At 45.2% G+C, this 24,162-nt stretch overlaps 1 protein-coding gene across 5 annotated transcripts; it reads left to right on the top strand.

Annotated features, from left to right (window-relative positions):
- The first annotated feature begins 1,475 nt into the window (after positions 1–1,475).
- PTS (6-pyruvoyltetrahydropterin synthase) lies at positions 1,476–8,918 on the top strand. Of its 5 annotated transcripts, XM_084781151.1 has the most exons (6): positions 1,476–1,632; positions 3,354–3,433; positions 4,740–4,762; positions 5,259–5,315; positions 8,130–8,200; positions 8,386–8,918. In XM_084781151.1, the coding sequence occupies exons 1-6, from the start codon at positions 1,553–1,555 to the stop codon at positions 8,513–8,515; spliced, it is 441 nt and encodes a 146-aa protein (XP_084637277.1). In that variant the 5' UTR covers positions 1,476–1,552; the 3' UTR covers positions 8,516–8,918. The 5 variants fall into 5 exon arrangements, with proteins under 5 accessions (XP_084637277.1, XP_084637278.1, XP_084637280.1 ...); XM_084781152.1 differs by lacking the exon at positions 4,740–4,762; XM_084781153.1 differs by lacking the exons at positions 1,476–1,632; positions 4,740–4,762 and adding an exon at positions 1,710–1,914.
- Positions 8,919–24,162: the final 15,244 nt, after the last annotated feature.

The raw sequence follows: 24,162 nt of genomic DNA, 5'->3' as shown, positions 1-24,162 counted from the left end.
TCTTTGCAACTGAAACAGAGCAAGTGTGCCACCTTCCCAGCAGCGTCTCCTCCATTGAGATGCGTCGGTGGCTTTTGCCTAAGGTTGCTTAGACATAAGCGCCAATCTCTGGAAAAGATTTTTCCCTCTGTGTTTGATGCTGTGGCTGACATAGCCTTCTCTCTTCTCTTTAATCTTGGAGCATCTAAACTACCCAGCGCCCTTCTGCCTGGTTCAGTCCTTGGAGGACCAAAGAAGTCCTCCAAGCTGTGATTTGGGCCACCAGTCAACTTACAGTTAGGTTCTTTGCACAGTCCTGGAATGTCACTTTCTTTAGGTTTCTGTAGGGGCTGTTCCAAACTCCATCAAACCCCTTCCTCTTCAGTGAAGTGTACTTTACATATAAACGCCTCTGTGGAAGTTTGCACCAAGACGGTGATTTATAGGGCCAAGTCCCATGGGCACTTTTGTGAGAGGCAGAACACGATGCAAAGACAGAGCTAAGACGGCAGATGAAGGAGCGTGGAAGCCGAGAAGCTGGAGAGGATGCGTCCCCTGATGTTGACGGAAGTCTGTGGGAAAAAGCATTCCACGTATTTCCTCAGACAAAACGTGGAGGTTTAACGTATCCTGTCTAGACATGGAGGTGGGTAGGCTCTCTGACTTCCGGGAAGCACACAGGTCTGAACTTCAGCCACGAACTTTTACTTCATCTCAACTGCCTTGCCAAAGGTGTCCATTTGAATTACTTACAGGGCTTTAGTTTTTGAAATAGACCTTGAGCTCACCATCCCCCTGCTGCAGCCGCATTGATGGGATTATAGATGTAGGCTATACTTGACTCTGACAGCGTTTAATAGATGCTAACCTTCTGGGCAGTGCAATGTTTCTGAGTTTCGAAACACTGAAAGCCAGCAATCTAAAGGCAGGATTCGCTGTTCCTTCTCAGGGTTCTGGAAGGTCAGTCTGTTTTCAGGCTGCCCCTGGTTTGAGGAGGTCTCTGCACGACATTCTCTCACTTTCTTATTTTTGTTGTTGTTTTAAATTTTTTAATGTATTGTAATTTATTCAGATTACATCTTGAACTTATCACCGGTGTGTTGAGGTGCCCAAGTTTTCCACTTGAGCTCGTGTTTTACTGTGTTGCCTAGGACAGACCGGAACTCCTAAAATCAACCCTCCCGCCTCAGCTTCCGGAGTAACTTTGAAGAAAGTTTGTCATCCTTTGCTAGGGTTTCCTTTTGGTTAAGGACACTCTTAATTTGGTACCGGGCTGGAGCTCATTTGATAAGGGCACCCAGCCACTGGGTTTGTCTATTCTAACTCAAAAATGGAGTGAAAGGGGAAGACACATTGTGGGCAACTTAAAAATGTGGCCCAGGGTATTTCTCACTGCTTAACAAAGACTGAACAGCAGAGGGCGGGCGGAGGGGCGCCCAGCCCCGAAACCACCCCCAGGAGCGCTTCCGGCGGGGAAGGCGGAGCTTGCACTGCGCAGCCGCAGGGAGCGGGGCGGACCTCCGCCCCGGAAGCCGGAAGCACCGGTCCTTCGCCGGTCGCTGGCCTGAAGACCATGAGCAAAGCGGGCGGCGTTCGTCGCCGTGCGCGACTGTCGCGCCTCGTGTCCTTCAGCGCGAGCCACCGCCTGCACAGGTGGGGTGTGCCCACATGTGTCGCCGCACGTGCGGGGCTTGAACCGCTATGTCCCTCCCGGGGGGCGTGGCCAAACGTTTAGATTCTAGCGGAGCTGGGGCAGGCGGAAGAGGAAATGGTTGAGGGTGCGTAGCCGCACTTACGGGCCTCATCCGGGAGAGGGCGGTAGAGCTCTGATCCGGAGGCCCCACTCAAGAGAGGCTGCCTTCCTTGCCTTACTCAGCACCTAGAGCATCCTGAAGGCAAAATGACAGGAGCGTGAGCTACCGAGTGCAACACAAGGTAGCTTTTATTCCCCCCCCCCCCCCTTTACCAAAGATGAATCCAGCCTTGATGCTTTCCAAAGGAGCAACAGGGTCGAGAAGTGAATCCCAGACACACAAGACCACACCCAAGAGTTGGTTTAGAAGGGAGCGTCGTTACTCACTAGGTCTACTCTCTGAACCTACATACCGTCTTGGAACGGTCATTTCCAACAGCATCCACCCACTCTTTACTGGACAAGGCTTTTTTTCCATGCTAGGATGTTGCAGGGAACAGCACACAAATGTCGCCGTCCCCTGTGTGGAGTTTAAAATGTGGCCAACTTTGTACAGTGTCATTTTTGCCTTGTGAACTGTAGTGCTCAGTGCACACAGTAGGAGAAAGTAAAGGGAACATGAAATACCTTAAAGAATTTAAATTTAAAAATTGTGTGTGTGTGCTTGTGTGTTGTGTGCACAGCTTGCATGAAAGAGCCGGTGGAAGCCAAAAGAGGGCATCCGATACCTTGGAACTGGAGTCACAGGCAGTTCTGAGCTGCCACTGGGTGCTGGGAACTGAACCCTGGTCTTCTGTGATGGCAGCACGCTCTCTTAACCACCAAACCATCTTTCCAGCCCTGCAGAGGGACAGTAGGAAGCTTAAACACAAGGTTAGGAAGGATGCGCAAGATAAGAAGCTGAGTTGGAACAGATACACAAATTCATTAAGTTAATGGCAGCTGTGTGTAGTAATTTTAAAGTTTCACCTAATATGAGTGCCCTTGAATATACTAGTAAGGTGTCAGTGAGGCAACAGTTGAGGCAGAGCAGAGCAAGGCTGTTAAAAGAAGAACCCAAGGGCATTATTTTTCAGGAGAAAAGAAGTTCTTAAGCCTCTGACGGACAAGCGTCTGTATGTTCACCTTTGCTCCTTGCTTCATTCTGCGCTTTCCCCATAGCTAATACTCGGTGTTTGTTGCATGGAAAAGCGGAGGTGGGATGTAGCTCAGTAGGTAGGGAGACTGACTAGCATGAATGACACCCTGGGCTCCAGCCCCAGCCCTTCATAAATCCGTGTGTCGTAGCAGATCCCAGCACTCATGAGGTGGAGGCAGGAGGATCAGAAGTTCAGAGCCATGTTACGCTACACAGTAACTTGGGAGGCCAGCCTCCCATATAGGAGGCCTGGGCAAAGGGGAGAGACGGCGGGAGAGCAAGTGACGCCTGTGAGCAGGTTTGTTGGCATCTTGCTGTGGAGTAAGTGGGTTGAGGTGAAGGTTTCTGGTTATTTTTGTGGCGCTATGGCTTAATTAGGGGTGATGGAAATGTGGCTCATGAAGTCCGAGTGATTCTGTCCAGTTCATCATCATCTGAAGTGAAATCAAGCTACAGGGTTTTCAGAACCCCGAGCAAAACTGATGGAGGGATTTGGGTGTCTTTACTGTGTCCCACTAAGTTTTTCTGTTTTCCTTTTGTCAGTTCGTCTCTGAGCGATGAAGAGAACTTGAAAGTGTTCGGGAAATGCAACAATCCAAATGGCCATGGGCACAACTATAAAGGTGAGGGAAGAGCACACTAACTCCTGACTGACCCATAGCGGAGTGTGTAAGCCCAGGGGTCATGAGGAGAAGCCTCGCGGACGGGGTCAGGGTTCTGAGCTTCAGTAGGAATTCAAAACAAAGATCTGTCATCGTCTTGTTGGATATGTTATGGGTTACCTCAGAGCCGTCTACTCAGTGAAAGATAGTAGAGCAACAACGAAAATTATTTAAAGCATTTTCTTTAACACTTGAATGCACAATAAAACTGCTGTTAGCCGTTTCCTTTTAATTATGTAGGGCTGAAACTAATGCTAAAATTTGATTATGATCAATGTTTGAGGAGACAGATATGTTTAACCTGATTGAAACATCATACTATATATGTATGAATTGAAATGTCAAATAGTGCCTATATATATATATATATATATATATATATATATATATATACTTTTTATATTTTTATGTTAACAGTTAAAATGTAAAAATTTTAAAACTTCATAGCAAAATAAAAAATTATTATTTTGAGTAAATAATGGCCAAATAAAGAGGTATATTGCTTAGGGGGTGTATTGTATGGCAGAAAAGTAGTTTGTATATAAAACTTTGCTGGTAGTATTGTAAGAAAGTAATTTGTGGGAGGAAAAAGGAAAAGCTTTTTTGAAAAATACCTGATGCTTCAAAACACGCTGCATAAGCCCTGGAGTGTATGTGGTGAGGTCGGGCGAGGGTTGCAGAAGGCTTCGCATGGCTCTTCTCTGTGTTACCTCTCTACCTCAGTCTACTTGTTCACCATCCAATAACCGGTGGTGGTTGTGTAGAATGGGGGAAAAATACAAATTTGTAAAAGGCATTCATTTATAAAGGTACTGACCAAGTTTTCAAGCGGTCCATGTGAACACCTGCTGTTTTATGAGCTGAGGACACGTTCTTGAAAGGGAAGATGAGTATTTTTGGCTCTGAGGAAACAGGCCAGTCTAGTGCATAGCTGAGCGTGCGTGTGCGCACCCCACTTGTACAGGCAGAGACTGAGTAACGGCTCTCTCCTCCCACGGGCCTCAACCTGACAAGCAGAACATTTCCACACTGTGCTGGATTAGGCTGATTTTCTCTGCCTAGCCAACACTTCTGCCAAGCTCCTCTGTCTCGGTTGAGTCTTGCATTGATTGAGAAAGAGATTTTTAACTAAAAGAATAGATATTTGGAGAAAAATTGAAGTATAGACTTGTGAGCTAGAGATCCGACGGTTTATTTTGCTAACTTGTCGTATGTACTAATCTGAAGTCATATGTTCTTGTTGGTGTTTTTGTTTCCTTTCTTGTAGTTGTGGTGACAGTTCATGGAGAGGTACGTGCTGGAAATGGTGTGTGGATGTGTTCAGATTGTGGGGCCATCTTCCAGACACTGAGGAAGTCTGTGTGGAGAGCTTGTGTGTCAGATGCTTCACTGCTGGCCTTTCCGTGTGGTGAGCTGCTGCCATGCCAGGCCTCTGTGCTGCATGTGGATGGGGAGAGAGCCGTCCAGTGCACAGGGTGCTCGAAGTACATGGTGCTGCTGCACTGAGAAAAATGAGTGTGTGTAGGCTGAGGGGACATGGGCACAGTCTGCATGTTGTACAGCCTTTAGTAACCAGAGAAGTTTATTTTACTTTTGAGACAGGTTCTCGTGTAGCCCAGGCTGTATTTGAACTTCCTCTGTAGCCAGGAAAGGCTCTGGACTCCAGATTCTCCTGGTCCTGTCTCAGAAGGGCTGGGAGTACAGCCATGAGCCACCCGCCCAGCTTTGTGAAGGTGGACGCATGGAGGGCCTACTAGAGTGCTAATCGCCCTTGTTTCCTCCTTAGATTGACCCTGCTACAGGGATGGTTATGAATTTGACCGACCTCAAAGATTACATGGAGGTAATGCCATCTTGGGCGCTCATCATGTGCTGCCCCCTCTGTATAGTTTGTAGTCCCTGTTCACCCTACCTTGTGAGAGGCCGTGACTGTGCGTTGGGGAAGGCGGAGGGAGAATGAGCACAGCCTCTAGTTATTGGTCTTCTTAGTAGAAGGAGGCGAAGTTGTGTTGTGATGTGGGGACAAATGTCACATGCTCATCTCCTAGTTTTTGTTGGAAGGGGCTCATTTTCTCTCTCTCTTTCTCTCTAAAGATTTATTTATTTATTTATTTATTTATTTATTTAATGTATGAGTGTTCTATCTGCATGTACGCCTGCAGGCTAGAAGAGGGCATCAGATCACATTATAGATGGTTGTGAGCCACCACGTGGTCGCTGGAAATTGAACTCAGGTTCTCTGGAAGAGCAGTGCGTGTAACCACTGAGTCATCTCTCCAGCCCCTAATTTTTTCTATTTATCAAATTTTACCCTTCTTTCTTTGAAGCTTTGCTCATTCTCTGAATGTTGTACCATTAATAAAAAAATTTAAATACAACACTTTCCTTTTTTAAAAAAAGGAATTATTTTTAATTATATGAGTCATTTTTAAAAAAAGCTTAAGTATTGGAAATACAAAGGTGAATGAATGAATCATAACCCCATAAGTATACCAGTGCATTTTGTGATTGTAAAGGCTGGAAGCCTTAGATCTTTGGAGCTAGAGTGAGATGGTTGTGAGCTGTCTGTTGTGTATGCTAGGACCCCCAACTTGGGTCCTCTGAAAGAACATCAAGTGCTCTTAGCCGCTTAATCTTGAACCATCTCTGTAGCCCCAACGCTACACTTACTTAGCAACTGTGGCTTTATGCTAAGTTACTGAGGCAATTCATGATAGAGTTAACACCAGAAAGTATTCATTAAAGAGTTTCTTGACTGTACCGGGTGTGGTGGCGCACTCCTTTAATCCCAGCACTCGAGAAGCAGAGGCAGGTGATCTCTGTGAGTTCGAGGCCAGCCTGGTCTACAGAGTGACTCTAGGACAGCCAAAGCTATACAGAGAAACCCTGTCTCAAAAAACCGGAGTTTCTTGGCTGTGTCATTGTAAAATTCTTGTGCTGTAAGAGATTTTAGAGATTACTTATCCCAGTTTTTTTATTCCATGGATTAAAATGAGGAATGTTGGACAGTCAGCGCCATCGCCCCAGGTTATGTGGTCTTTCTTGTTCATAGAATTGGGAATTTTTTTCTCATCTGGTTGTTCCCACTATCTCACCATTTGAGCCTGCTCGTTCAGGTCTCATTTCAGCTTACTTACTTTTTTTTCCCACCCATTTCAGCTTACTTTTATTCTCAGGTTACTAATGTCCACTTTCTCATATTGTTCATATAGTCAACTAATTTGTTTCTTTGTATCATTTTAAAAGCTAATTATTTGAAATACAAAGATGAGTGAATGAGACATAGTCCATAGAATATACACATTATCTTTTCTAGGAGGTAAAGAATAGTAATTGGTCAACTATTATTACATAAACAAATAAGGGAACGATGAATAGCTCTGTGCTTATTAATTTAGAGAACTTTTAAAGTCAAAGGCTTTGCATTCACGGGGGGGGGGGGCGGGGGGGCACAGAACATATACACACAATACTATGTGCTGCTATAAGACAACAGTGAGCCTCAGCAGGCAAAGGATTAGATACTTAGGAAGCTTTTGAGATTTCTTCCTCTTTTGGGTGCCTTTATTATTAAACACTCCCACCAGTAAAGGCGGCTTCTGTGGCCACAGAGCGAAGTTAAAAGTCCTGTAGAAACTTCTATGGAGACGTTGGGGTCAGAACTGGGATCCAAGATAGAGCAGAGATATTTATTTTCTTGGTATTCACATGTCTCATTTGATTTGTTTTTAAAGATTAGTTGATTTAGGAGTTTATTAAAACTCACTCCTCTTATATGAAGAAAACTGGTTATTAGTGTGCCTTCTTGAAATCGTGCCAGGTGGAAAATTAGTTTGTTTCACAAATACTTAAATTTTTGTTCTAGAGCTAATGGTAAAAATTTAGAAAGAATAATGACAAAGGAACATTATTTAATATTTGTAAACATTAGGAAGTGATCATCTCTACATGTTTACTTTTTTCTTCTAAGACAGAAGATCATCGTTAAGTTATTCTTCAGGGCAGAAATGTAGAAAACATCCATCATTCAGACCAGGTCTTTTTTAATTAAAAAAAGTAAAAAAAAATTTTTTTTTTATTTCTTTGGTTTTATGAGACAGGGTTTCTCTGTGTTTCCCTGGCTGTTCTGGACTCACTTTGTAGACCAGGCTCGCCTTGAACTCACAGAGATCCACTTGCTTCTGCCTCCCGAGTGCTGGGGTTACAGGTGTGTGCCATCACGCCCGGCTTTCAGACCAGGTCTTAGTGACACGGGACCATTCTGTAGGCAGCACTGTGCTGTGGAAGAATGTGTCCGGTAACTGAAGACAGATTCAGAAGTGCTCAACTGAGCTGTGACTCATGGCGGTTGTTTCTAGAAAGAGCAGGACCTGCCTGTTTTTGTGGTTTCTTCCCTCTGCATTCAGGAGCAAGGACACGAAGTCAACACAGGGAACTAGCTCTGACCTTGTTTCACAGCCTTGTAAGGCTTCTCTGTGGAGCCTGGAAGGGATGCTTCCCAGGGGCCAGTCTTGGCTGAATGGGGGATGGGGGGAAAGGGAGGGGGAGGGTGTGTGTGGGGGGGGGTTGGTCAGAGGCTCAGAGACTACGGGGTAAGGGACCATTTGAAGTTTGAGTCCTAAACCATGCCAGCGGAGTTCCTTTTCTCTGTCTGCAGGAGGCCATCATGAAACCCCTTGATCACAAGAACCTGGACCTGGATGTGCCATACTTTGCAGATGTGGTAAGGTGAGTGCCACTGTCTCCCTTGGGCAGTAGAAATGAAACAAATTAACAGTGTGATTATCATATGATTGCTAAGGTATTGGCATAATCGTAAGTTTTGTTACTGGAATTCCTGTTTTTTCTATGTATTAAACTTGAAATTTTGTTCATTATTTGCATTTTAAACTTCTTTCATTCTTCTTCTTCAGCACGACAGAAAATGTAGCCGTCTATATCTGGGAAAACCTCCAGAAACTTCTTCCAATGGGAGCCCTTTATAAAGTAAAAGTGTATGAAACTGACAACAACATTGTGGTCTATAAAGGAGAACAGATCTGAGGGTTAGTATTGCGGAAAGGTTGATTTCTTTCCATATTTGAAAAAATTCTTCGTTATTTTAGAATACACAGCAGTTACCATGTACTTTTGTCTCCATGTTTTGTGGTCTGGAGTACCTGAGCATTAAAATAACTGTAAGGTCCATATTTAAATGTATTGTATTTAAAATCAAACGTGCAGTGTATCCTGTATATGCTTTTCATGAGGAAGCAGAGGAGAGCTGAGGGTTGGAGCCAGAGCCTCCTACACGCCGAGCAGGCATATACTTCTGAAATGCATTGTCCTCTCAGTGACATCTTGAGAATCTTTTACCGAGAGGTTCAAATTTATTTCATCTCAGCTAAATGTTTTGGTGTGGAATTATTTAAAGGTAAAATAAACCCATTTTGTTGTTGTTGTTGTATGTATTTTCTGTTATCTACCTTATTTTCAGCACTTGTTTGTTTGTCTTGTGTATTATAAATAACAAAAATGTTTATGCAGTTTTGCCAGGCCACAGAATGTCCATGTTTGTACAGCAGCTGGGAGCTGTGTTGATGTCTCTGGCCCAAGGTGCCACCAAAGACCATACAGATGTCCTTGCTCTGGGCTTCTGCCTGCTGTATGGGTCTGTGGTGGTGATGGTGGGGGACATAATGATCTGGTGGCCTCTGCTGCTACCTGAGGCCTTGGTGATAACCAGGTCTGTGCTGTCACTGGGGGCCGTGTCTGGGTCTGTGGTCCTACTGTGGCAGAGGGCTGTGTTGATGTTGGTGGTCTGCACTGCCACTGGAGACTGTGCTAAGGACCATGGCACATGATGACTCAAGAGACCATGTGGATGTCTGTCTCCAGAAACCATGTGCAAGTCCATGATCCAAGCTCCTGCTGACTGTAAAGGACAAGGAAACTTGTGCCACGGTATTTGATGACTGCAGACTCACAGGGACATGGAAGGTTTTTGTGACAACCTCTACCCTCACCTCCACCCTCCCACTTCCCCACCCCTGCCAAATGGCAACAGCTTAGACAGAAAGCCACCTGTCAAAGAAGAACTCATTTTTTTTAAAGGGGTTGTCTGCTTGGAGTTCGACCATGCTCCAGTGAATATATAGGCAACAAAAATTGGACTTATTTTTTGTTTTTGTGATTTTTCTATCTCCTTTTTTGGGGGGTAGGGTGGGATAGGGAGGTCATAAGGGGGTAGGGGTGGACCTTGGAGAACTAGGAAGAGAGTGTGCTTAGGGTTCATGATGTAACATTCCCAAATAACCAATAAAAATATTTTGGAGAAAAAAAATTAGAGGGGAACAAAGTTTGGAGACTATATTTCTTTTTAAATATTTAGTTACTTGTAATTGTGTGTGATGATATATATTATATATAACATGTAATATACATTATATATTTTTTTTCTTTTTCAGTCTGGTGTTATGGCCCATTTGCAATTTATTTGTTAAGTGGTCTTAAACAAATAGCTTATTTTTTTAAATTTAAACTTCTTATCAATAAATTGGAAAAAAATGCCTTCCCTAAATGGTATTTGTAAGATTTGAAACACAAAGTACCTTTCAAAGTAATAGCAGCAATTCTGCCTTTCAAGTAATCAATACAAACTGTTGCACATAAGTAACATTTTTGACAACTAAAACATACCCTAACTTAGTTAAGTGGGCAGGGAATAGTCAAAATTTGTAATAAAAGTCCTTTGTTTATTCTCCACGGGTCTGTTTTTCTGCAGATGTTCCTAGAATCATTATCAGTGCATAAGTCCTCTCAGGACTCATTAGGCGGCAACATTCTGAGAATCCAATGTGGACTGGTTGTCATGTGGAGAGATGTACACAGTCCTATGTTTAAGACATTTAGAATACAAACAGGCTGCAAGATAAGAGCTGCTTGTGCAGAGCAAGCAAATACATTCTTGAGAATTTGGTCATGAAGAAAAGATAATGAAGAATACCAGGAATATAGTTCAGCTTATGAGTAAGTTCAGTGATCAGAGCAAAGCAGGATCAATCAGGAAAAGAGCGTGCTTAGGAGAGGCTTTACCAAGTAGCACAGCTTTTTTGTGTTGACTTTTTTTTTAAACAAGGCATACAATTTGTAGTTACTATGCAGTCTTCTAAATTAAAATTGTGCAGGTGGCCATGACATCTGGAATTCCAGACAAATATAAGTAAGCCGTTTCCTAACAGTGATGGTATATTTGATAAGCAGTTCCACAGTAGCAGCTCACATTTCATTAAGCTGTGCAAGATTCACTTTTCAGTAACCTGTTCAAGATTATAGTGGATAATGCATGTAAAGACAGCATTTCTGTCAGCCTTGATACATTGTCATTATGTATATCAGTCTTTGCCTCGCATAATTTGTGTGTCCAGTTTTCACTGAAGAAACCTGTGCCTTTAACATAACTAGAAGTAATTAAGGGCACTCAATCTATTAAGAAATTTAGTCTCTAGGGGCTGGAGAGGTGGCTCAGACGTTAGGAGCACTTGCTGCTCTTCCAGGGGACTGGAGTTTGGTCCCCGCGTCTACATCAGGCGGCTCACAACACCCTGTAAGTCCAGTTCCATGGACCCATGTGCCTCCTCCCGGTCTCCGTGGACATCTGACCTCAAGGCAGGCTTTGCAGCAAGTGCTTTTACTTAGTGAACTTGCGGGCCCAAAGATATATTTGCTTTTTCAGTTTGCCCTCTCATTAAAATCTGTCTTGAGCTGGGCATGGTGACACATGTCAATAACCCCAGTATTTGGAGAGGCAGGTGGATCTCTGAGTTCGAGGTAAGCCTGATCTACAAAGAATCCAGGTCAGCCAAGGCTACACAGAGAAACCCTGTCTGGAAAAAAACAAAACAAAACAAAAAAAACAAAACAAAAGTCTGTCAACTTTCTATAAAGCAAATAAGTGAGTGAATGAATGTTCATTGAAAGGACCAAAGATACTACAGAGGTGGCTTGCTTTTCTGTGGGGAGGCAGACTGACCTAAGACTTTCTTAGGGGCCCTAACAAAAGTTCCTATGTCCTGTGTTCTTCTCTGGAAGTGGACTTGACAACGCCAGTCTAGGGCTAGAGAGGTGGCTCAGCCGTTACAAAGGCTAGGTTCACAACCAAAAGACAGGTGCCTGGATAGCTCAGTCAGTAGAGTATGAGACTTTTAGTCTCAGAGTCATGAAATCAGGCGCCAAGTTGAGCTTCACTTGATCCAGACTTGCAGAAGAAAAGTAGTGTGTTCTCTCCTAGAGCCCATGACCTGTCTAGCCATAGCCGGATAGTGGTGCCAGGTATGGGTTTCATCTTGTGAAGCAGGAGTTAAATCCAGTATGAAAGTGGTTGGTTATTGTCCTGGTTACTTTCTATTGCTATGAAGAGAAACCCCTGAGGTTTTCAAAAGCCCAGTCTTTCTGTTTCTGTCTCTCTGTCCTACCTGCAGATCAGGTGGCAAACAGGCAGAGGACTGAGGGCTCTACATCCTGATCTGGACAGAGAGACAGAGACAGAGAGAGACAGGAGAGACAGAGGCAGAGAGTGAGAGACAGACTAGGCTTGGCACAGGCTTTTAAAGCCTCAAAGCCTACTCCCAGTGACACACCTCCAACAAGGCCACACCTACTACTCCATCTCCAACAGTTCAACAACTGGGGACTAAGCATGAAATACATGGGCCTGTGGCGGCCCATTCTCACACAAACCTCCACAGTTCCTGTGAAGGCACCAGCGGTTGCTTGTGGCTGTTGCTCCAATGCATGTCTTTCCAGGCCAGTCACTGTTGGAGCTTGCAGGGTTTGCAGCTGGAGAGGATTACTTTTCTCCCTCGGACAGTGTGCTTAGCACTTTCTAGCACTATGAAGGCTAGATCGTAGCGATGAAGCTTCCAGGTCAGTACCAGTTGGGTTTCATCATGGTTTTATGACTCAAGCATGTTGTGTCTTCAGCAATAGGCTTTTATCATCAAATTCTGGAGGATAACCAAGAGCAGTGACAATATCCTGTGATGTTTAGCAATGGAAGTCACTGGCCAACAGCCACAAAAGAGGTAAGCCACTCTGGCACCGGGCTTTTTATTTGTTAGCCTGTGCTGTTCCAGTAGGGCCATTTCCTGACAGAGCCATGGAACTGGAGTTTGAGATTCTTATGTGGGTGCTGGGAATCAAACCCAGATCTTCTGGAAGAGCAGCCAGTGCTCTTAACTATTGAACCATCTCTTCAGCCCCTCTGTTGCTTTTATTGCGAAGATTAAAATTTCCAACAAACATAATCATTTATTTCACATTTATTCAGTTTTGGGGGCACACATGCCATGGTGTGCATGGAAAGGTAGAGAAATACGTTGAGGAATCAGTTTTTTTTTTCTTCCTCCAACACTATAGGATGGGGCAGCCTGCAGGGCTTTGAATGGTAATTTTGTCTATTTCCTTTCAGGAATAGAAAGTTTTTGAAGATTTTATTTCATGATTACGTTTTAAAAAGATAACTAGATGTCAACAAAGCCAAGAAAGCTGTGCAAAGCCACGGCAGGGATCTAGCTGTGAAGCTGTGGGTGTCTGTACTGTGGTAGTGGCCGGGGATACAGATGGCGTCAGGTATTTATCTAGACAATTCCCCGCCCCCTGCTTTTAAAACCCTGTTTCAAAACTGAAAATTTAGGAAAGTGACAAGGCTTCCCCATGTAGTCAAGAATGACGCTGAACTCTGGATCCTCTAACCCCAGTCACAGGCATGTGACTCTACCTGGCCTAGGTGCTTTGTATTATTTTATCCTTGTAACCGCCCCGTTGGGCTAACATATTAGTTATCTACTGTTGCATAACAAATAGCATAGCTTACACATGACTCAACGCAGTGCTCTGTCGTTATCTCAGTTTCGGTGGGCCCGCAAGCCAAGGGTGGCTAGCTTGTGACTTCTGGTTCAGGGTTCCATACAAGGCATCACATGGCCTGGCCTGGAGGGATCTACTTCCCAGCTCACTCAGGCACTGATGGCTGAACCCAGCTCCTCAGGATGGTTGAACTTAGACCTCAGGCGTTTCCTGTTTCCTGCCATGATGGCTGCTTCCTCAGAATGGGCAAGGGAGACTGTCAAAAAGCCAGTCACCACTGTGTGTATCTCACACTGTTTCTGTGTTTTATTCTTTACAAGCATATCACTGGCTCTAGCCTACAGCTGAGAGGAAGGAATCGCATACACATTGCTAGTGGGTAAACTGTCACACAGAGATAACTAGGGCTGAGGCTGGAAAGGTGGTCAGGATGTGTAGTCTGACTTTTTGACAGTGGGGTAGGAGTCTCATCAGCAATGGTTGCTCACAGAGAGAACTGTGGAGATTAGGAAAAAAAAATATTTCTTTATTATGTGTACAGTGTTCTGCCTGCATGTGTGCCTGCACTCCAGAAGAGGGCACCAGATCTCATTATAGATGGTTGTGAGCCACCATGTGGTTGCTGGAAACTGAACTCAGGACCTTAGGAAGAACAGACAGTGCTCTTAACCTCTGAGCCATCTCTCCAGCTCCCACTGTGGAGATTTTGAAAGCACAATTCTTAAAATAAACACTTCAAGACTGAACATTCTAGTACACGTCTTTAATCCCAGCACTGGGGAGGTAGAGGCAGACGGATCTCTATGAGTTCGAGGCCAGCCTGGTCTACAGAGCAACTTCCAGGCCAGCTAGGGCTATACAGAGAAACAGTTGTTGTGGGTGAGCTGAGAGAGGAGATGACAGCAGCAGCAGCAGCAGCAGCAGCAACAATAACAACAACAAAAACTCTAAGGGGAGAAATTGAGAAAAAGTAATCACTGTATCTTTGTCCTTTGTTTGAGGCAGAGGTGTGTGTGTGTGTGTGTGTACATGTGCATACATACACACATGTGAGCAAGAACACTTGTGGAAGCCAGAAGACAGCTCAAGCACTGTTTCTGAAACAAGGTCTCTGACTGACTGGGGCTTGTCAAGTAGGCCAGGCCTGTGAGACCCAGCCATCTGCCCGTCTCTTCCTCCCCAGTTGGAATTACAAACCTGTGCCACCACACTGGACTTTTCTATGTGGGCTCTGGGTTGGCTCTTCATGCTTGTGTGGCAAGTGCCTTACAGACAGAGCCATTTATTCATGCCTTTCCCACCCCCACCTCCTTTTGAGACAGGATCTGTCAGTAGCCAAGGCTGGTCTCAAACTCATGGCTTTCCTCCTGAGGGCTGAGGCTGCAGGTATGAGCCACCCTGCCTGGCTTGTTACCATAGCTTGTGGGCATAATAAGTGAGCTTCGCCGCTGTTTGTATTGTTTTGTAGCAAACACAAATAAGTTATGAAAATAGCCAGACAGGGCTGGGCATGGTGGCACAAGACCAGGTGGGTGTTGACCAGTGTTGTACAGGTGGCCACCAGTACACAGCTGCTTTGACTTTCAAACTCCTGGTGTTGGAGTATGGTCTGCCGCTTTGTATTTGTTAATTGCTTGACCCTGAGATTTTTACTGTTTACGAACAAATCACATACTTCAACTATGTGTTTAGCCTTTCCTAAGAAATTATTTCTGATTGACTGATTAAAAGGCCAAAACCTGGGCTGGGCAGAATGGGGTGGGTGTGGCCAAAGTTCACGGGGGGGGGGGGGGGGGATGGGGTGGGGGTGGGGCTCTGGGAGAGAAGGCTCTTGGGAAGGAGAAACAGATGGGAGGAAGATGGAAGGAGGAAGAAGGAGGAGAAATCACTCTGAAGTTCCATGTGGAAAGAAACGGCTCAGATGGACAACCTTAGCAAGTGTTTTGGGATATGAGTGGGAGGTAGCAGAAATAGAAATTATTAGAAGCAGATGGCATGGGATGAAGGCTGGGAGATAATGGAAGGTAGCGTAGGAGGTGACGTCTGCCGTGCCCCAGGGGATAAGGCTAGTCTAACATGTAGCAGGTATTTGTGTCTTTATTGATTGGGAAAGTGGGTAAACAAATACTACTGTAATAAGTATAAGCCTAATAATAAACATTTATTAGGCCGTACCATTAAACTACCAGCAACATCCTAGCTTTTAAATTCTTCCTGGAATGGAAAGGACCTTAAAGATGGGAAACAAATTGTGCTCGGTTTGCTGTTGTTGTTTTAGGTATTTCCAGCCTCCCTTCCAGGCGGAGGAACCACTGTTAGTTTCACTTTGTAGCAAGGTTCTGTTGCAGTGCATTTTTGGGAAATGGTGCAGACCAACAGTTAAAGTCTCCATGTAGCTGCAGAGAGATCTGTTAGCACACAGAGGGGGTGCAGGCAAGGGGCCCCTGTGCACAGGAACAGTGTCAGAGCAGTGAGGGGGGCAGCTTTCTCCTCCCTTATATGTCTTATGTACACATATGTTGAGAGGTGACATCAAGTTCTCATTTCTTCTGCCCAAGGTCATCTTCATTTAGTACATTGATTTCCCCACCCCACCCCACCCCCACCCCTGGAAAATCCCAGCACAGTTGGATAATAAGCCTGAGCCAACATTTCAAACTCCTTTTTACTTCTCATTGTATTTTAATAAATAAGAATATTGTCAGAACACCTGGAAGAAATGGGAGAGACAGTGTTATTATTTTCTTAACCATTACCATTTTTATCTGATCACAAAACTACAGATGGCTATCTCACAGATGTGACAAACTTAACCTCTGCCAACACAGAACTCTAATTTCTCCTTGTCTGCCAGTCTGCCAGTGCCACTGCCATCCAGTCTTTTCCTCAGGTCAGAAATCTGGGCATTGTCCCTGGATCCTCCTTACGCCCCTCCCACCACATGCCACCGTCTCACCTCCTACACTTAACCCATCAGAGTACTGTTAGCTCTACCTCCCAAATGTATAATGCTTATTGTCTAGTGGTCCTTTGCTGGTGCTGTCACCCTAGTCAAAACTGTCACCATACCAAGCATCCTGACACATGCCTTTAATCTTAGCACTCAGAAGGAATGGTGGGCAGTTCTCTGAGAGTTCAAGGCCACTCTCATTTCCATAGCAAGTTTCTGGTTGGTCAGTGTTACATAGTGAGGCCCTGTTCCAAAAACAAGACAAAACAACAGAACCTGCCTCCATTCTTTCTTGCTTAGATTCTGACATTACCTCCTAGCCTGCTTTTACTGGGTTCTCTCTCACGCTCCTTTCTAAAGAGTGATGCATGGGCTGGAGCAATGTGGTTAAGAGCACGTACTGCTCTTCCAGAGGGCTAGACTGTGATCTCCAGCACCCATGTACCCAGCTTGGCTTATAATTGTCTGTAACCCCAGCTCCAGGGGCTCCCACTTCCTCTTCCGGGGCCCACACATCCGCTTAAGTGGTTCAGATCTTCCTCTCTCCCCCACATGGCCCCCTTGAAAGCACCCTCTTACTTTCAGAATATAATACAAACTCCACTCTGCCTCCCAAAGTCTATAGAGCCCAGCGCCTCATAGGGCCTATGAGAACCCTCAGGTAGACTTTGAGTTGTCTGTAGGCTCGTAATACCTAACACAAAGACCTTGGTGAGTAGCTGTTGCACTATTTTTGTTTAGTGCGCCTGTATATGTTCAGAAGGGATGCAGTCCCCTTTCCCAAAGTATTTTTTGATCAGTAGTTGGTCAAACCCATGGTCATGGGACCACAGACACAGGGCCCGAGTCCAGTCATTTACTGAATAATGAACACACCAGCCTTGTCTGAAAACTTGGCTGACCCTGGCTTGGTAGGTGTTTGAGAACCATTCCGATACTTTTTCTGAACTTCAGAAAACAGCCCCCAAGATTCCCTTCAAATCTGTTTGTCCAGCTCACTCTACCTTCCCAGGCAGGGAATTTTCTATTTCCATTCTGAGTCAAACCTCTTCTGGTCCTTAACTACCAGTATGGACAACAACCGTCTGGAGTGTTCAGTCTCTCCTCTTTCACTGCACTTCTTACATCCACACCAGCCTTAGCAGCCCTGACTTAGGGCTCCTCTTACAGCGGGATCCAGTGGCAAGGCTTCAGCAGTGGCACTGGCAAGCTCTTGTCCAATTTCTTGTAGCTTTGCTTTAGCTGAGCCTGGGACAATCTCTATTCCTGGCCTAGAGAGCAAGGAGTCTTGTGCGATGCTGAGCTGAAGGCAGTGTGCTTTGTCAGCAAAGAAGGGTCTGACTTCTTCGATTACTGACCATAACCTCAGTGATTTTCTAGTACTAGTATTAGTATCAGCCTGAATGTATTTCTATGTGTGCCTGGTGCCTGTGGTGGCCAAAATATGGCATTGGATTCCATGGAACTGGAGTTACAGATGATTGTAAGCCACCATGTGGGTGCTGAGAGCCACATCCAAGTCCTCTGGAGGAGCAGTCAGTGAGGGCAGTTAACCATTGAGCCATCCCACCAGCTCAAGACTCCATTCTTGAAGAAGGAAAAGAGGTGGAGTTTAAGGAGGGGTGGCTCACTGGAGAGCTTACAAGCTTGAGGACTGGATTTGAGATCCTAGAACCCATGCTGGGTGGTCATAGTGGCCCCATCTGGAACAAGATCTATTCCCAGAGCAATCTGGGACTAGCCAGATGGCTAAGCCTTGGCTTGATCGTGAGACCTTGTCTCAGTGGCTAAGATGAATAAGAGCAGTCGGGGATGATCCTGATGTCAACCTTGAGCCTCCACAGGCCCGTGCACCCATGCTCTGCCCACACACATGCAAACATGCTTACACAGACACACACACCAAACACACACACACACACACACACACAAGATATGAAAAAAAGAAAGAAAATGGGGGCTCTCGAGATGACTCAGAGGGTAAAGGACTCTGCCAACAAACCTGATGACCTAAGCTCAATACCCAGGACCCACATGGTAGGACCCATAGATTGTAGGAAAAAATGGACTCCTGAAAGTTGTCCTTTGACCTCCATTCACCTGCCAAGGGCTCCCTACTCAGATGCATACACTGAATAAATACAGTGTAAAGAAAAAATAAACAGAAAAGAAAGGCAAGGTGTGGGTAATAAGGACACTTGAGGCTATGCTGTCGCAAGGTTGCCCCTTTCAGGATTTGGCACACTGGCGTGTGTGTGAGTCTTGTGCCGTCCGTGGTGCATTTGCTATGCTTCAGTCAATTACTTCAGCTCTCTAGGGGAGCAGTCATCTCCAGTTTATTGATGAATCTGAGGCTCAAGAAGATTAAGAACCTCTTTATTTGAGACAGGGTCTCTGTCACTTTGGAGCGCTTTGAGGTCCTGGGTTTCCTGCCTCTGCCTCCCAACCGCTGGAATCTCAGTGAACTGCCGTACCTTGCCAGCTTCGGAGTCTTGCTGAAGGACATCCTGTAAGTGTGAACTTGGGTCTCTTTTGCTTAAAACATGAGTGAGGTTGCACAAGTGTATGTGGATGATCACAACACACACACACACACACACACACATGCACACATGCACACATTCGCTCGTGCGCGCACGCACACACATGCCTTCCAAGCATAACAGTTAAAATGACTATTTAAAAACTTTCCAAGCTTTTTAAATATGTATTACACGCATATCTTATTTTTTTAAGGCCTTTTGAGTTCGTTGGGCTACAGCTTCTGTCCACAGTTATTTTTACACGATCTGTGTGTGGAAACAGAAATGAATATGGAGATTTTTGCATATGTTAATTTATTTCCCACTTCTATCGAGTATATATGTAATTTCATTATACCTACTCACATGCATGTAATGTACATAAAATCAGTGTGGGACAGTGCATATGTGTTGGTTTTACTGAGTCGTATCCATGGAAACACAGTTCAGCAATCAGAAGTCAAGTAGTTTTCGTTTTCCTTTGCACCCATTGAAGGGCATCCAGGGAGAGCCAGTCTGTGACCCACGGCAGCCTCTGAGAAGTCCCCGGGGGTGTCTTTCCCTGACTCTGAACTCTGCATCCCAAAATACTTAGTCCAAAGTTTGCTTTTGTTCTTTTCACCTGGCCTTGTCCCCCTACCCCCACCCCCCACCCTTTCCCACATCAGCTCTTAATTATGTAGAACAATTTAATCTTCTTTTCCCATTATCCATTCTTTGAATTCTCTGTAAAAGGACAGAGGCCAGGAGCTGAGCCAGACAACTAGAGAACATTCTGCTTAGAAGAGGGAAGAGGCGGAGCTGGGGCTGGAGGACCGGAAGACAAGACAGCACAGCATCCTACCTTAGCCAGCTCTTTGAGAAGTTACACATTTATAATTTTGGCCCTGGTTTGAGACACCATTTTGTGTATATTTTATTGTTTATAATGCTTGGTCGTCTTGTGTACCAGTATCTACTTTGATACCTTTTTAGGCATTAGATAGCAACATTTGGATGGTGTACACTGGGTGCCAGCCACGTCTTAGGCGCTTGCTGTGTGTGACTTCACCTTCACGGCAGCCTGTTGGGTGGCTGTTACTGTCCTGAAGCAAAGAAGCCAAGTCCAATGGTTAATTAGAACCACATGGGACTGGACTCAGGCGTGTGGCTTCAGGAGTTTTTTTTTTTAGCCACTTAGCATGCCATCCATTCGATGAAAGAGTAGATTTCCACTTAATCACTAGTATTTTAAGCATTCTCTTGAAAAGTAGCCTGATATGGCAGTGCACTGTGATTCCAGCACTACAAAGGAGGAGGAAGGAAAGTGTATGAGGGGCTCAAGGCCAGCCTTGGTCAGGTGGATAAAAAGCTAAGGGTTAATGATCCACGGTGCTAGGTTTTCTTCCTGCTTTGAATTCTTGGTGTAACAATTGGTCTGCTGATCTGGTTTGGGGCTTTTTCTGAAGATCTTGGAAGTAACTAAGTTTGGAAGACATCACTCTTTTTTCCTCCTTTCTCAGAAAGAAGGGTCACATCCTTTAGGTGGGTCCACAATTTGTTCCTGATGATTGATTGAACTATATCGACTTCATAAAGCATGAAGCTATAAGCAAAGCACACAGATGGGAAAGCAAGGTGAGGCAGCGAAGTGGCCACTGTTCACTTCCTGTCTTCTCTTCCTCCAGTGGCTGAGGCGCAGCCCTCGGGCTTCCTTGCAGCTCTGTGCATGCATTTGCAAGGTATCAGTTTCCAGTTAATGAGAATCAGAGCCGGGCGTGGTGGCGCACACCTTTAATCCCAGCACTCAGGAGGCAGAGGCAGGTGGATCGCTGTGAGCTCAAGGCCAGCCTGTCCTGGACAGCCAAGGCTACACAGAGAAACCCTGTCTTGGGGGGGAGGGGAAGAGAGAGAGAGAGAGAGAACCAGAAGTTTGCATATAAATAGGAGACCAGGATTCTCAGTTCCTGAAACTGCCCATGCGCACACCATGTTAGCTTTTCATAGCACTTCAGCACTTGCACTTAACTCTGTTGCCTTGCACTTGCTGCTTATGTGAGCTCTACTATAGAGCCACCAAGCATGACAGTCACCTAGAACCTGGGCTGCTCCAGTTCTGCCTCCCGAGTCCTGTGGATGACTGCATTCCTCTGAACCTCTGAACCTGCTTCACGGTCCTGAGCAGTGCTCCCGCAGCCCTTGGTAGCTGGCCAGATGTGGCATAAGGTAACACCTGTATCTTTCCCCTGACTAGATTTTTAAAACTCAGACCGAGGGTCTGGAGAGCTAGCTCTCAGTAGTTTAAGAGCACTTGCTGTTCTTGCAGAGGACCCAGGGTCCGGCGCTCATCACTCACATTGTGGTTCACAACCATCCATGGTTTCAACTCCACGGTCTCTGAGACTTCTATAGGTCCCAAGCATGCATACGGCGCACACATATTTGCGCAGGCAAACACTTATATACATAAAGTAAAATAAAAATTGAAATTCTTTTTCTTCTTTTTCTTTTTCTTTTTTCTAAAGAAGAATTTGGATTGAGCACAACAGAGAAACCCAAGTGGAGAGAGCTAAGACTGTAGGGTCGAGCCATGTCTGACAGATGGAAAACAAGGCTGTGGCGTAGCGGTTTGTCTTCCCTCACCTTCCTACTTATTAGAAGGTCAGACATGTTGGCTCCGGGCTGCCTGATCCCATTTTTTTTTTTCTCAGCTGCCTGGCTGAATTCTGCCACTCAGATTTCTTCATGTCTAAGAATCTTCAGAGAATTCTTTTGCCAGGACTGCAGCACCTTGTAACAAAGTCAACATTTGTCACACCTTCCACATTGAACCCGAGATGAAGGACAGGCTGAGCCACAGAAGATAAACACAAAACCGCTCCCAGCTTGCTGGGTCAGCGCTCACCAGTGTTTGTTTTGGAGATGGTACCAGGCAGTGGGGCCTGAGGAAACCATGTCAGAGAATACAGCTTGTGTGGCAGCAAGGGACACCTACACCTGCTCATCATATGACCCAGTCAGCTAGTTTTTCTGGGGGAATCCTTGGTAATTTAGGAGCTATTCAGGAGTCCCAACGTGTCCTGATTAAGGGCAGACTCAGAAGTGAGAGAGACTAGCCTTTTAAAAGGCAGCTTCACTACTTTCTTGCTGACTGAACAATATTCTCTCTCTCTCTCTCTCTCTCTCTCTCTCTCTCTCTCTCTCTCTCTCTCTCTCTTCCCCCCCCCCCCCCCCCCCCCCCGTCTCATTTTTGTTGTTGTTTTTATTTTGAGACAAAGTGTTACACTGTAGCTCAGAGTATTTCATGTAGCCTATATTGGCCTCAAATTCATGGCAATCCTCTTGTTTTAGGCTCTGGAGTGCTGGGAACATAGTAGAGTCTCTACCCCTGCCTTAGTGTAAGGATTAAATGAGATGGTTCATGTACAGCGCTCAGCACAAGGGCTGGCAGAGTCACTAGTCAACACCAGGTGATGTAGGAGAAAACCAAGGAGCAGGAGGTTCCACACCCTGCTCTCTCCACCGGACCAAGCATTAAGATAGCAAGGCCAGCCAAACTATTCAAAACAGAAAAGAACAAGCAAACAAAAAACAGCTATCAGGGTAAAAATGCTAAATTTTGGCATTTAGCAAAATCTACAAGGCCACTGGTTCACTGCTGAGAAATCAGAAAGTTTTGTGACCCCACAGGAACGCAGTCTGCAGCTATAGTCGGCAACAAACGCCAGTTTATTGAAATCTTGAGGGAATCAGGTTTCTAGAGTCACCACATTGTAATATTCAAAATACCCAGTTTTATTTTGTTTTCTTTTCTTTGTTTTGTTTTTGTTTTGAGACAGGGATTCTCTGTGCAGCCCTGGCTGTCCTGGATTTCCTTTGTAGACCAGGCTGGCCTCAAACTCATAGAGATCCGCCTGCCTCTGCCTCCTGGAGTGCTGGGATTAAAGGTGTGTGCTACCATGCTCGGCAAAACACCCAGTTTTCAATAAAAATTTATAAAACATACAAAAGAACTGAAAAGTATGGCCAATTCAAGGGGGGAAAAAAGCAGATATTATTGCCAAGGAAGGCCAGCCATTGGGCCTACGAGGCAAAGACTTGATGCTAACCACCTTAATTATGCTCAGAGTAGAAAGGAAACTCTGACAAGAATTGAAACCATGGAAATTATTTCTGAACAGAGAATGCTGGTGAGCAAAGAGAAATTATATCAACAAGCCAAATAGAAACATTGGAGCTGAAAAATGTAACAGGTAAAATTAAAAAAATTGAGGTTTAACTGGAAGACTTGAAGAGGCAGGATAATTGGTGAACTTGAAGACAGATCAGTTGAAATGATCTAGTTTGAGGAGGAGGAAGAAAAAAAAAAAACGAAGGGGGAAAAACGGTCTGTGGGATACAATGCACTGGCATATATACAGCTGGAGTTTCAGAAGGAAAGGAGAAGAGGAAGCAGAAAGAACAAAGAAATATGGGTGGAAAATAACCAAGAAGACATGAGTGTCTGTCTCTATTCAGAAAACAGCAAACTTCAGGAAACGCAAAGGCATACACGGAAGCTCGGCGTGGGGCGCTCACCTTTAATCCCAGCAATCCAGGAGGCAGAGGCAGGTGGATCTCTGTGAGTTCCAGGCCAGCCTGGTCTACAAAGCGAGTTCAGGACAGCCAGAGCTACACAGGCAGAGAAAGCCTGTCTCAAAAATAATTAATTAATTAATTAAAATTAAAAAAGAAAAAGTAAGAAAAAAGAGAGAGGCCTTCGCTGAGACACATCGTGATCTGGCCTCCTGTTGCCTCTGTGGTTGCTGTTTCTGCCATGAAAGGCACTTTTGCACTTTCATCATTTCACACCCACTGAAGCATGGCGGCTCCTATTTTAGCCCGTTAAAGGGCAGGGCCAGCTCAGAACCTTGTGGTTATGTGGGAAAGCAAGCGTTTGGAGCAGATCTGTGTTCCTACTCTGCCTCTCACCATCTCTGTGGCTTCTTAGTCCTTTCCTGGCTCCCTCTTTTCTGACCAGATTGTGCCCAAATTTACCCTCTCCTCGCTGCCTGCTGAGGGCTGGGGTTGGGGGGAGGCTGCCGTGCCCAGCGCTGTGCTTAGGGCTGGTTTCCCACGTTCTCTCACCCCTCCGTCTTATCTTTAAGAATGTATAGAGTGACTGGAAAACTTTCAGGATGGCACAGTTTTGTGAGACTGGCGCATGTAGCACACGTGAAAGCAGCTACAGAGTCAGCACACAGAGGAGAACACTGTTATGAGGGACTTTCTTCACATTGTGTGGTGGTTAGTTTTATATCAACCTGCCACAGGCCAGGGTCATCTGGGAAGAGAGAGCTTAAAGTGAAGAGATTCCTCCATCAGACTGGCCTGATGTCTACACATCCTTGGAA

Source organism: Acomys minous (assembly GCF_964271855.1).
Source record: "Acomys minous genome assembly, chromosome: 5".
NCBI lineage: Eukaryota > Metazoa > Chordata > Mammalia > Rodentia > Muridae > Acomys > Acomys minous.
This window is presented reverse-complemented; position numbering and strand designations above follow the sequence as displayed.